The sequence below is a fragment of the Syngnathus floridae genome, chromosome 4 (genome assembly GCF_059516105.1).
Source record: "Syngnathus floridae isolate MCC-2025c chromosome 4, RoL_Sflo_1.0, whole genome shotgun sequence".
NCBI classification, from domain to species: domain Eukaryota; kingdom Metazoa; phylum Chordata; class Actinopteri; order Syngnathiformes; family Syngnathidae; genus Syngnathus; species Syngnathus floridae.
The window spans coordinates 19,847,295-19,860,898 of record NC_142416.1 but is presented as its reverse complement, the minus strand read 5'-3'; the positions used below and the strand labels follow the sequence as shown (position 1 = coordinate 19,860,898).

Here is a 13,604-nt window from a genome sequence, read left to right as displayed (position 1 = left end):
AACAAGTTTTTGTCAAGATAAGCATAGGCTATTAAAATAATCTGAATTTAAAATTGAAATTAATATTCAGACCTGTGCACACACCTTTGATCAAAATGTGATCTATGAAAAAGCCATTCCTCTAAAAGAGATATACTTGCAGTAGATACTTTTTAATGCTTCTAAATTATGAACGGTACACAAATGAAAACATTTATTGAAAAAACAACAACAACAAAATAAAACAGTTCACTTGCAGTATCGATCCGCTTTCATTTTGCTCCTCCTGTAATGATAAAGATATGCCATTATCATGACACGCGTCACAAATACAAGTGAATGAAGCGACGTTTGTGTTTGTTTGGGTGGTACCTGTCGAGCAAAGCCTCGTGAAACTTCCCGTCTACTCTGGCTTTCTTCAATAAGGCCGGCTCCTCCTCGTTCACCCGCAGGCGGCGGTCCTGGAAACTTTGAAACTTCTTCCTGTCAAATCAGATTTACATGTAAAAAAAAATCATTGCAAAAAGTTTTCCATAATAACAAACAAATGATGACACACTATTTACAGCCTTTGATACAAAACCACAGAGGATTTATTTGACCAATCTCTGTTTTCATCAAATGCTATCAGCTTGGAATGAAATGTATCCTTAGTTGTACTTTGCAAAGTGTTTGTGTGGACGTAACAGTGAAGCAAAGTAATGAGCAGAAGGAGAAAGGTGCTGACGTGCACAAAAGCGAATCCAAGTCTTAGTCAGACGCAAATTAAGAGGCCGTGTCGAGTCAGCTGACCAGCAAGTAAAAGAGTCCACTGTACTTACACGTAACTGAGCTCGCAGGACTTGACGTTGCCTCTGTCCTCGTCGGCGATGTCATCTTTCGGTTTGGCGTCTCGCTCCGCGCACGAACGGATCTGCAATCAGACGCTCGTTACATTGTCGGCTCTCGTGAAGGACAATGATCGCGCCTCACCTTCAGCATCTCGCCGTCGCCCGCCGTCTTGCTGGTGGCCTCGATGTCGCCGCTCTCGCTGTACGAGATGAAGCAGCTGTTGGCCGCCAGGAGCGCCGTCCTGCCCTGATCCAAAAGGAAACGAAACCGTTTTATGTTGACGGCAGCTCTCGCAAGGCTAAGCTACACTTCGCCAGTTTGTTGTTGTTAGCTACCTCTTGAAAAACGGGCTCCCACTGTTCCCGGGATCCGATGGCATCGGCTCGGCCCACCACCAGGTTGTCCGCGTTGAGGCCCACGTACTTCCCGTAGCCCGACTTCAAGGCTATCCTTGAACCAGCCAACGACAAAGAATGAGGATTTCGTTTATCATCTGTCAGAGTACCTTTGCGAGATTTGCGGCACCTGTTATCGGAGAGTTTGACCGCAGTGAACTGTTCAGGGGGGTCCGGTCCTTCGTCCTCTGAAACAAAACCAAATGAGGCTCTATCTCCGAATCAGTTTGTGCGTCGACTCAACAACCAAAACTGCCGTCTCACCTGGGTGCGGTGCGCCAACCGTGAAAAGCCCCGTGTCCAACGCATGGATGTACGAATTGTTATGCATCTCGATGGCCACCGTACCCACGATGTCGCCAAAATGGCGGACGGCCCACCAATTGCCTGTTGACAGGGAATTTCCAGTTATTAAAATACGATTGTATGCGACACATCAATACTGAGGAATAATAATAAACTCGCACAGACCGACAACATCTAGTTTGGATTCGTCATCTTCTGCCTTTCGCTTCTTACTTTTGTCCTTCTTCTTTTTCCTGTGAAAAAAAAATGGAATTAAAACAAAACAAGAAAAAAAATCATAGCCGTCCTAAAAATTAACCAAGACTAAGTTGATTTTAATCGCGCATCCTTAATTATCAATGCTGAATGCATCAAATTCAATTTGTTATCACGGTCACGTTTTAGCACGTTTATCACTGTTTGGCATGCTCACTGAATGTTCAGAGGATTTCCAGTGACATGTAAAACATGCTAAATATTGTTTATCCTACTGGCTACAACTTTAACCCTGTTAGCAATTAGCACAAATCGCTAAAGCCATTTCGAATCCGTAACTTTGAGCCAGCTCGCTCTATTCTTCACCAGTGATTTCTTGACTTACTTATTTTGTCCCTTCAGAACCAATTTGGTCGATTTAACACGGGAATACTCAGCCATCGCGTAAGAAATGAGAAAACTAGCAAAGTAGCAAGCTAGCACGAATACGTAGGCGGAAACGGAAGTATGACAACAACTACGGCGGCCGCGGAGGCACAGTCAATTTCGATATTGACTTTTTTTTTAAGCGTCAAAATTGCAATTTATAGCAATACAATAGTAAGTTAGGATAACTTGCTGTGTTGCCATTATCACTTTATCTATGTTTGTGATTATTAAGTATAATGTATAGTCAATATAATTGATCTTTTTGTTTTTCTCCCTCCACATTGCCTACATGTTTACATTGTCAGAAAATGGATGGATAAATTGATATATAGGCTGGTAGAATAAACAACAACTCTTTTTTTGTAGCAGACAAGTTTGTTAAAAAAAATAAAATCTATTTTATGCCACCAATGACCCCGTTTTGTCTGCCTTATAAAACCTCACATTTCCAATCTTTCAATGAGAATCTCAACCATGGTTGATTTTATATCCCTCTCTCTAATAATTAAACATACATCAAACTCGCTTTTAAACATTTCAGTACAGTTGATAATCCCGTCTTTTTTTTTGTTCATGTCAAATGTCAAAATAGGATTTACTATAGCATGCAGCAGCACATCACAGGTGTAAATCCTCTTTAAGCTCCTTTCTTCCAATAAGCAGCAGGGCAACTCGTCCTCCACAATGACGGCATGCACCACGCTCCATTTGCCGAGGCAAAGCTCCGTGAAGCAGAGCAATAGTGAGCTCCACTCCGCCGTAAAAACCATCAAAGTTGACCTCCATGTTACAATCTAAGAGCTCATTTTTAGTTCAACAAAACAAAAGTGACATGAAGAAAGTTCTCGATACAGCAGAGAATAATGTTAATAATCTACAGCGATCCCCGCGGGGGGTGTTACTAATTAAGTTCCTACAAAGCTCATTACAGTAATTAGCTCGCATTTTGTCACCCGTTAATGGGATCAATTACTTTACACAAATACTGACTCACATTTTCACATTATTCTCACGTAGAAGCAGAGGTGAGCCAGGCTAATAGCAATGTTAATAATACACTTGAATAATGTTAATAGGAAGGGCTAATAAAAGTCTTTCTCATGAGATGGAGCTGAATTTTAGTGAGAGAAGTCAATATTGTGTAAAGCTACTTTGTTGCAATGACACATCCATCCATTTTCTCAATCAATTACGGGACACGTTCACCAAAATTTAATGATTTAGGGTGTTGAAAACAACTTTAATTCATTTTTATGGGGCGTGAGGAATCAAACTGTGAAGCAGACATGCTAACCACTCCCCAGCACGTGACTCCTGAAGAATGTGTAGTTTCGCAGGACCACTAGGTGGCAGTATGGACACATTTGCCAATGTGGCGTTTTAAGAGCAAGATAGAGTAGGAAGACTTGCTTCCTTTTTTTTTTTTTTTTTTTACAAAGTCATCTAAATCCTTAATGGCAGTAAGTCATTTTAAATGCAACACACAGACTGCCCTTATTAAGACACATTCGTGGTTTAAAGGCAACATATTCTATAAAATGGACTTTTTAATTGCTTGTGTACAAATCGTTTTAGTCTCTGAGGCCGTCCACCAATCAGGTGTTAAATTCCCCTATTAAAAACAATTAATGAATTAAATGAAATCTTTTGTGAGTTGCCGGTTAAATTCAATCTTTTGCGAGGTGCCTATTTCATTAAATGGGTCTTTGAGCAAATTTTGCCGGATTGTGACATTACATGGCGGCTTGGTTTGGTGTTTTCATATGCATGACACAGATAGAACCACTTCCACCCCCCCCCCCTGTAACAGGCTAATTTTGTTGACTTGCTGCTATCAAAAAGCCGTGATGAGAAAAGCGTGAATAATTGAAAAAGGCTTCAGTGTATTTTTAAACTGCTTTTTTCATCCATAATGCAGACACTTGAATCCCAGTGACACTGACACGCTGCTGCTGCCGCTGCTGCTCATCATCATCTTCATCATCATCATCAGCGTCGTCATCATCATGATCACCGACAGCCATCTGGTGGAAAACTGCGCCGACACAAACAAGTACGTAGACAGACGAGCGCGTGATCAGCGTTTAGGTCTAGCATAACACGAGGTGCTCAAAGCTATTTGCATAACCCAGATGAGTCCTTGTGGTCATACGTATAGTTTGTAAAACAAAATAGTCCCAGCTCGAGTTTTCCAATTCCTGTTGCTACTCCCAAACACAGCATGTGATAATGCAAACATAAAGAGGTATCCCGCTTGTCAGAAGTGAGATGAACAACAAGGCCAGCCCCCCACGCCCCCTCCGACCCCACGTCGAACATTTAACGTGGTCGGCGGTTGCCTCGTAAAAAAAGCAAATGAGCAAAAATGGCCGTTTGAGGATTCCTAGCGCGCCGGCTAATCGACCCGGCTCAAAGAACAGTTGGAAAATAATTAGACCCTAATTAAAGTCCAAAGCCGAGACGATTAATGTTCCTTGTTGTTCATCGTCAATTTTGCCAAATTTGGGGAAAGAAGAAATCCAGTTAATGTGGTTGTAAACAATACAAGAGCGAGCGAGAGGGACAGACGGAAAGAGCGAGCGAGACGGAGATAGACACCTCTGCCGAGGCTCAAAAGTTTGTCAAACCAATCACTCACCCGATTGATCAAAAATCCATCGCCGATTAATGCCTGGAAGCAGGCATTCCTGATTAATTACTGACTACCCAACCGGCTTACTGACAGCGTGACCAAGGATACGTCGCCATCAACTGGTGAGTGTTTGTCATTACATACTTTTTTTATAGAAGCTCCAATTTTAAATGTAAGCTGGCCGAGACTCTCTCCCAGGCTTTGAGTGCACTGTCCTTTCTTTTCTTTTTTGTTTATACTCTTCTGTGTATGCCCTTGGTCATGCGTTTACACGTTCAACGAGAGTCAGATTGATAACGACGACTTTGAAGCCAGACTCATGGTCGTTTGAGGCGACCATTCGTCCTGAGCCATCGCGGACAAATCAATGGAAGGCCGCCGGCGTCGCTTGTGAATATTCCCACCACGTCCGTAGTTGCGGTAACCTGTCGGGACCTTGCCCAAAGGACGCCCGCGGGGGCCGCCGAGCGGCCAATCGCGTCACGGCCCACGAGGGCAATTACGATGCGAGGCACTTGCAGCCGCCGGATGAAGAAGGAAAATATTTAATGACTAGAAGCATGAATTTGAAAAAGAACCAAATGTTTATCAGTTTGTTACCCAGCAGGAACTTGCACTTTGCCGGCTTCCGTGCTAAAAGCAGGCGTTATCGAAATTTGAGCATCTTTGTCGCACGAGCGAGTGAGTCTCCCCCCCCCGACGGCGTGCGCGATCAAAACAGATGGGCGACATGATTGGCGGCGTCGTGTTAATTAATGTCACGACTGTTAACGGCCGCGCCGCACCAGCGCCTCTCCTCAAGGTTGACTCGCGCCGTATTTTTGCCCGGGTTGCTTGTTTACCCGCCAGTTTTTTTTTACTGCGCCGTAACTCTTCGTTTATTAGCATATACACAGCGGCGATAAAAAAGTGCGTCGGCGGAGTGATGAAAATGATGGCTTGTGCCCTCCGTTCCGCTCTCTGTCGCAATCTCTCCAGAAAATCTCAAATGCGCTTAATGTTGTTGACCGAACGGATGCCTGCCCCCATCTGCGTTTGAGTAAATACACACCACCAGTCTCGGTTTGTTTGTTATTGCCGTGACGTTGAAATTAGTTAATGGGGAAGTAGCGATTGGGATGAACGAACGAACGAACGATACGAGCAAATAGTTTGGTTTAATCATGTTGAGTTTGGTCGTGAGACTTTCAACAACTGTTGCGACTTCACCGCTTTTAAAGTACACTTAGACTTTTTTTTTTTTTTTCTTTTTCTTGAGCGGCTGAGCTGCAACGTGATCATCAGCGCTTCGGAGGAAAGTAAGTCTGACATTTTGTGAAGTAATCCTCTCGACGGAGCGCTCGTAAAGCTGACTGCCGTGGGATTTAAGACGACTCAAAGTAATGCTCTGCATTCCCCGCATATCCTTGCGTAACGCTCCCGTGTTTAAAAAAAAAAAAAAAAAAACTCCCTTTGTTATGTCGTCCTTGTGCTCACCTGACTGAGCGTTTTCACGCCTGGGATGACACGACTTGTCGAACGGTATGTTCGTGACTCAGTCAGGTTGATTTCCCTGGAGAAGGGGCGCGAGGGAATCCACTCGGCGATGTAAAGCAAAACACAGGTGACAAATTCAAGTTGGGCCGGGCTAATGAATGCGGAGGTGTTGAACGCTTGCTCAGGAATGAGAAACGCCTGAAAAGGCAAGAAAGAAAATCAACCTCGGGGTTGTAGATCCGCAAATAGGAGGCGCGGCAAATGAAGCGATAAGTTCTTGAACGATCGAGGCGCATGCGAAACGTTGCGGTGGTTCACAACAGAGCATTTCCTGAAGCTATTTGTTTGGAAAAAAATTGGTTCCACATTATACAGCAAATCATCCGTGGTCGAAGATTGTAAAGACTCAACTAAACAAAGCGACTGAATGAAGAACCCATACAACTTTCGAACCGCTCACGTCACTAAAACTTGCTAATGGACGAACTTGGCGACCAGCATACTGACCGCATCATATTTTGGCTAACCGACTTATCGAGAGAGCCATCCGCGTCCACAAAATGGCGCCGCACGCAAGCTTGTCGCCATATAATGAAGTGTCCACTGACTGCATTTACAAGCAAGGTGTGCACTAAAGTGTTCACGTCAATGTTCCTCTTGGCTAAGGCGACGTTCCCTCCCTGCGCGTGATGGATGCCTCGGCCCAAGACGCAAATTACGCCGATCGTTCATCTCGTCCGACGTGACGCTGAAGCGCGCTGCCGTATAATTGAGAAAGCGTGTCAACAGCTGTTGACTGACGGACGGACATTAGTGGAGGGCAAAGAGACGTTAGCTAGCGCCGCTAACGTGTCTGTTAAGATGCTAGTTTTCAGAAAAAGAAATGTCAAGATGATTCATTGGAAGTGGATACTATAAAATGAATATTTTGGATCAAATGTTATTATTTATTACTGATAGATGATGATTACTGATGTGGTTGGTACCCAACTGTGTTTTTTTAGCATCGTCAAAGCTAACGGTGCCTGATTAGCAGCTAGCATTTATCGGAAGGAGGGCGAAAAGCAAATAAATGAGCCCCGCTTTCCAGGCCTCCGCTGGGAAATACGAGCGCAAAAGCGTTATGCTGATGAGAGCGCACGCCGAGTGAAGCCAAGTCACGGCCCCGGAAAATGAAAAACAATGAGCTCAAAGGAGCTGAAAATCTCTTCGGGGAAAGGCAGACGCACGATTGCTCCGCTGCGAGCCGCTCGGTTCCCCCCGAAGAAACGGCAAAATCGAAACATCCATTAGGGGAAAGTTTTAATCAAAAGAGGATACACTCAAATCGGATAGAGCTACGGAAATATTAACTCCACGGATCTGCTCGTTAGCTTCGTGCCAAATCTCTTCAGTCTGGATTTTTTTTTAACGGGCTTTCCAAGAATGAATTCCTATTTTAAAAACAACAACAAATTTGTTAATTTTTTTTGACAGCCAATAAGTGAATCTAAAGTATCTCCTCGGTTTGTATATTGTGACTTCAATTCATCATTTTGTGTGAGTGAAATCTGCCATTCCGCCTTTTTTTTTTTTTTTCTTTCCATTTGGCCATCGATTCCCATCTGCGACTCGCTCCCAGTGCGTAAACACAATTTCCGAGCAATTCGCTCCTTATCAAGGGTGACCTCTTTGGCAATGGGTGTAATTCCGCTTGTAACGTCTCTCGGCGATCCCTCTTTGTGTTTGTGTGCGTGTTGGTGAATGTGCGTGTGATAACATTAGATTTAGGGGAGTAAATCTGTTCACTTGTTCGCCGTCCACCTGCAGAGCTCAGATTAAAGTTAAATTATTGCTTGTCTGGGGGGCTTCCTGCCGACGCTTCCGTCATCCAGCTGCGGAGAAGCAACAAGTCTGCGTTATCTCGCGTCTGGAAGGCAAGCAGGAGTGTAAACTTTCTCGGCAAAATGCCAGATTGTTCGGTTTGGAAAAGAAGTAGGATTCGGGCCACGCTGTAAAAGCACATTTTATATTGTGTACTATAAGACTAAAGTTGAGAAAATAAAACGACGTGACTATTTGGTTTGATTCACACAGATTCATGTTTACTGAAATTGATATAAACCATAATCAGCTAATAATGAGCTTTTTTAAAATTGTCATAATGTATATTTTTGGAAAGAATAGGGCAATTAAAAAAAATTGAAAATCATATTTTTTCAAAATAAAATACATTCCCCCTACATTTTTTTTTTTAGATAATGTTTATTCCTCCATTTTTTCCCAATAAAGCACAATAATGCTACTTCATAAAAAGCCATTGACAATTAAATAATTCATCATAAAAGAAACTATAAGCATTTACTATCAAAGTAAATATTAAAGAGATTTATCGTGCATTTAAAACAATCACAGAGTCCACAAAACGAATGCTAGCGCAGCTATGTCGTGAAATTCTTGGCTTCCCGTTTTGGCCTTCCGCCGCTGTTTGCTCAGAGGCTTCGGAACGGCACCGATCGTATCTCCCAGCCCGATTGATTCCGGCGCATTTCATCTCATAAACAAGAACATGAGCATCACGTAAACCTTTCAAGTGTGTCCACTCACACCGAGAGCTCTGTTTTGTTTTTCTCTTGATGGAAAGTGCATGCATAGGAGGTAAAGGCTACGTGCCCTTGCGCCACTTTCACAGGCCATTACGCGCAGCCACGAGCCCGAGGCGGCCTTGCCCGCGTGACTCACGGCGAGCGAAACATCCGTAATTAGATCGCCGGCAATTTGGAGCTCTCCACTCGACGACACCCTTGAGTGACGCGCTTGAATATGTTTCGGCAGCCAGGTGGCTTGTGTGAATTTGCCTCACATTTAACGCTCATGGAATGGAAAGTACTATTAGCATGCTAACGGTTCGCGTTGATATTCACCGTTTTTAAGGAATTGATGTTTGAACACAAAAGTTGGAGCAACACATGTAGACAGATCATATAACTCACAGACGTATATTCTATGACGTCTTGAAAATTATTGCTATTAATAGTAGTGTATTCTCCTTCGATGCTAGGCTTTTCGTTTTAGCTAGTTGGAAACGAATAACTGGAAGATGGAAGCAAATGTTTCCTTTTGATTTCTACGGTCGCTTCCTTCTCGAGGTGGTTGACGTTGCAGGTGGACTAATTTTCTGACAGCCTGGGTCAGCCTGGCTGGAAGCCCTGATTAGCTTTTAGCATGCTAACTGCTGCTGAGCTAAACTATCACTTATCGTGCACACTGTGAGCGTTTTGCTTTATCAGCTGGCTGGCGGCCATTTTTTTTTTTAGCAATGATAAGGAAGACAGCATGAATGCCTGTATTGTCATTTTTAATCGAATGGTATTACTTTTCCATACAATACGGCATTCTGCGAGCTAGTATATTGTGCATTTTGTTTTTTTATTATTGTGGGAATCCATGAATTATTCATGGCGGCGCTTGGAGTTATAAGACATGTAAATGCTTTTCACTGACAGACAAAGATGGACAGTTGCTATTCACTGGTGACTTGAATGTGCTGTGAAAAATGGCATTTAAAACTTGATCCCATGTGTGGAAATAGCAAGTCGGAGAGGATTTTCGATAGATTTATAAGCAATTTATGCAAAGTGTTTTTGCTTCGTCAGGCTTTGTGTTTTGTGCGTAGGGAACTTGCGGAGGGAGTTTTCAATTTCATGCACCGTATGTCATCATTTCACAAACCGTCTTTTAAGCCTTTTCATCACATTTTTGAATCAGTAACACATAATAAAAACACAAATTGTATATTGCAAATAATTTGGGATCTTTGGGATTTTTTTTGCATGAAGTCTATGTCAAACTTGTGAAATATTTGTGACATGCGTCAGTGCTTCAAAGTCTAAACAACTTCTAATGACTTAAAAGTGAGACTTTTTTTTTTTATCTACTCTCCATCTAAGTGGCAGATGGCCACCCGCCCTGAGACAGCTTGGGTCGGAGGGCCTTTTTATTTTTATTTCCCTCTCTTCTGTCAGAAACGTTTTGCGAGCTTGATCGAAAAAGGGCCTTGAGGCATTAACATCGGCTGCTAGATTTGTTTTGGAAGAATTTCACGTTGCCAGGTTCTGATACCTGCTTTGATGGGCTTAATTAATCACGTACAGGAATAACGTCATTTGAAATTCAGCTATAAGGAGACATGACAAATGGGACCTTTTATTTGCTCGTATGCAAATAGTTGCATTCCTGGAGCCGGCGTGGAATTAAACGAGTGCCGTTTCATTCATTTGATACGTTATATTTACGCGCGGAAAACATTGAGAAAAAATCTAATGGTTTGAGAGATTAGGAAAAAAATTAGGCGCAAAAGGCATTTTAAATGTAATTTTACTGGTATTTTAAATTCTCATCGAGCATTCCACGTGTCGTCATTTAGCCCACGGGAGGGAATTTGGTTGCTAAACTTGTGGAGATTAAAAAAAAAAAAAGCCGAGGTGCAACATCAGCACTAAGCTAGTTCACCGCTCACACACACATACCCACGATTTAACGAGCATCTCTTAAGCACCGGCGTGGATTAATGGAGCTTGACACAAAGCCTTTTCACTGGCTTTATCTGAGTCTCCCAAGCCTGGGTGGGGAGCGGGGATATCAGGGTTTTCCCCACTCCGTCTTATTTACGGTGCTTCACTTGACTTTTTATGTTCGAGCAACTTTGGCATCACAAGTAACACGCTAAATCACATGTATACACCAAAATTTTCCTCTTTAAAATATCAATAATGCTGATGATCATAATAATACTGCAGTTTAGTGTCGTTTCTGTTGGGTAATGCTAGCTTCTTTAGCGCGTTTAATTTGCTAGTTAGCTAGCAGTTGCTAATTTCTAGCCAAAGAGTCAAATGACTACATTTTGATTTCTCAAAAATGTGTATTTTTTTTCTCTCTTGCGACTGTACATTTGTAAAATAAGAACTTAATTCAATACAATATAAGAAAGCAAAATTATTCAGTCCAAAGCTGGCTGCATTTTCACCTGTAGGGGTCACTAAAACCCCAACACGACTAGCTTGACACTAATTGCGTTTTTGATTAAAACATCAGCTTATGTAAGAAATAAACCAGTCAAATATTTACAAATATTCTCCTTTTAAGCTTGCAGTAGTCTGAAGCCCTTGTGAGTGTCCGCCATCTGGTGACCTTGCAGTAGTAATCTTTGGAGCGTGCTGGCTAAATTGACAGCGCGCCGGCTAAATTGACAGCTTAATTGAGATGGGGAAGCTCTTTTACTGGTGTTTCGCAGAGACAATGCCTGAGTAGTTTTTCACATTTTTAACTCACCGGTGCAAAATGTATCCTTCACATTTATTTATTTATGTATTTAGTTATTTTCATAATCCGTAACTCTACACGTTTATTTATTTTCATATTCCTAACTCTACACGTCCCTATTTAAAATTCCAGGTTTTGAAACATAAAAAATTTCACGGTTTTATACAATCGTTAAATTCTTAACACGACTCGCACGCGTACTTTTGCCAGGCGGAATAGCCTCGGTCACGCTAACGGCGGAAAACACAATTGTGTGTGTCCTCCCATGGAGATCACGAGAAGTAACTTGAAGTATTGATGTGAGTCGTGTTTAATTAGCGTGATGGCTGAGCTGACGAGAGAAGCTGGCAGAAGAAAAGCCGAGATGCGGAGAAGCGCTGAGTCTTCCTCTAACAGCGATAACGTTTTACTGGAATTTCTCATTTCTACTACTGCGGTGGACGGACGGATCGATCCATACTTAAGTCACTGTTCGTACCGTTATCAACTTTACATAACAGTAACGCTAAACAGGATTTTAAAATCATCAGTTGCATTTTTCCCCAAAGTATAAAATCTGAATGTGATATTTTCTTTTTTTTTAAATGGGACAGATTAAGAGGAACTATGGGAAAAAAAACATTGCACTCACAAATACTTTGAATAAATATAATCCTAAAAGTGCCCTAGTGGATCCACTGGGACCTGCTAAAGCTCGTTAAAGGGCAACTTAAATCACTCAAAAGCACTCTGCCGTCTTTTCTAACGTCCTTACAATAAATTGGAGACAAAGGAAGATTTTTGACCTTTTTTTTTTGTACAGCAATTACCTGCGATGGGAGTACCTGCGGAAAGCAATCTTAAAAAAAAGAAACTTCATCTGTTTAATTACAATGTCAGTGTAGGACATACAAACTCATTTAATGCGCCATCTCACACAAACACACACGCTGTGTTTTAATCAATATTTGTATTTATTTGACCCTTTGACCTTATTACGTTGCCAAATCCTCACTGTTAAAAAAATAATCAAAATGTGGAAATATAAATAAATATCCTTTTTATGGTTTAATAGAGGTGCCTTGAGATGATCAAATTAATTATTTTACGAATCAATTTACGACGGACCAAACTAACTAATTCGCGTTTGGACGATTTCATCAAAAGGATGGAAATGATGTCATTTTCTGATCCATTCATCAATGAATGGACAGATGAAACAATTATGTGGATAATTGCTAGCTGCAGCTGTAAACTCAACAGCAACACACAGTAAGCGAGTGCCAAAAAAAAATGGTCAGTTCGTGAGTGCCTGCAGACCGTGCACACACACACGAGCACACACACACACGCGCCCACAGACGAGAGAACATCAATCTCCGGCCAAATGATTTGCTGACTGCATGAAAGCACTCTCATCCGTCTTTCGCTCTTTATTGAAGGCAAAGTGGTTGGATTTTGCGCAGCCACATGTCCTTGTCTACCACACCTGGGGAGACTTTGTAGGGGGGTGGGCAATTTTGCAAAAACAAATAAACACAGGAATTTCACCTTAAATTGCGTTAGATTACAACAAAAAAAATCACGATGGTCAAGAAAGTGCTGACAATGAGTAAAGCCCTGCAATATTACTGTTCATCTTTTGCGCCTCTGCTGTATTGCAGATTTTGAAATTTTATTTATCATTGATTCTATAATTGAAAAAATAAAAACGTGCGCTGACAACATCCCGCCTCGCTCGTGTGGAACGTCAAGAGGCCTGTTGATGGCAACTTCATGCGAAAAGGGCCGCTGACCTCCAGTTTGATACGTGACAGGCCGGGTTAGCCGGCTCCATTCCCTCCTGATTGGTGTTCGAAAAAGAAAACAAAAGTCACCGCTTGAGGTCAGCGCCACCTCGGAGGAGCTAATGCATGCTGCGAAAATCCAAATTCAGCAGGCAAAGGTCGCGCCCTCCGCCGAGGCTCTCCAGACTACTGAACATCTGGCTCAGACGAAGTTCCTGCAGAGACCATGAAGGAGTAAAAAAAAATCAAATCTGGCCATCCAAATTTTTGATGAATGAAATACTTTGCAACCTT

At 42.3% G+C, this 13,604-nt stretch overlaps 2 protein-coding genes and 1 long non-coding RNA gene across 4 annotated transcripts in view; 1 reads left to right on the top strand and 2 right to left on the bottom strand.

Moving 5' to 3' along the window:
- fat1a (FAT atypical cadherin 1a) overlaps window positions 1–13,604 on the top strand; it is a 103,856-nt gene that overhangs the window by 3,481 nt on the left and 86,771 nt on the right. For both annotated transcript variants that reach the window (XM_088372395.1, XM_088372394.1), the window contains exon 3: window positions 4,054–4,188. The gene's annotated coding sequence lies outside the window, so the exon portion shown is untranslated. The remainder of the gene's footprint in view (window positions 1–4,053; window positions 4,189–13,604) is intronic.
- On the bottom strand, window positions 132–2,243 carry frg1 (FSHD region gene 1). The gene is made up of 9 exons (XM_088372400.1): window positions 2,092–2,243; window positions 1,677–1,744; window positions 1,470–1,592; window positions 1,336–1,393; window positions 1,146–1,260; window positions 952–1,056; window positions 801–892; window positions 352–462; window positions 132–265 (listed from the first exon to the last, which is right to left on the bottom strand). Exons 1-9 carry the CDS (start codon window positions 2,145–2,147, stop codon window positions 229–231), a joined length of 765 nt encoding a protein of 254 aa, XP_088228526.1. The 5' UTR covers window positions 2,148–2,243; the 3' UTR covers window positions 132–228.
- On the bottom strand, window positions 3,347–6,514 carry LOC148399801 (uncharacterized). The gene is made up of 2 exons (XR_015857825.1): window positions 6,244–6,514; window positions 3,347–4,170 (listed from the first exon to the last, which is right to left on the bottom strand). It is a non-coding gene; the product is annotated as an uncharacterized LOC148399801 (long non-coding RNA).

Bases quoted from the DNA above. Each gene is read 5' to 3' on its own strand.
- frg1 (XM_088372400.1), bottom strand. From the start codon at position 2,147: ATGGCTGAGTATTCCCGTGTTAAATCGACCAAATTGGTTCTGAAGGGA. The intron at 1,745-2,091 runs GTAAGTCAAGAA...TTTTTTTCACAG, and splicing joins GTTCTGAAGGGACAAAATAA to GAAAAAGAAGAAGGACAAAA. The intron at 1,057-1,145 runs GTAGCTAACAAC...CTTTTGGATCAG, and splicing joins GGGAGCCCGTTTTTCAAGAG to GGCAGGACGGCGCTCCTGGC.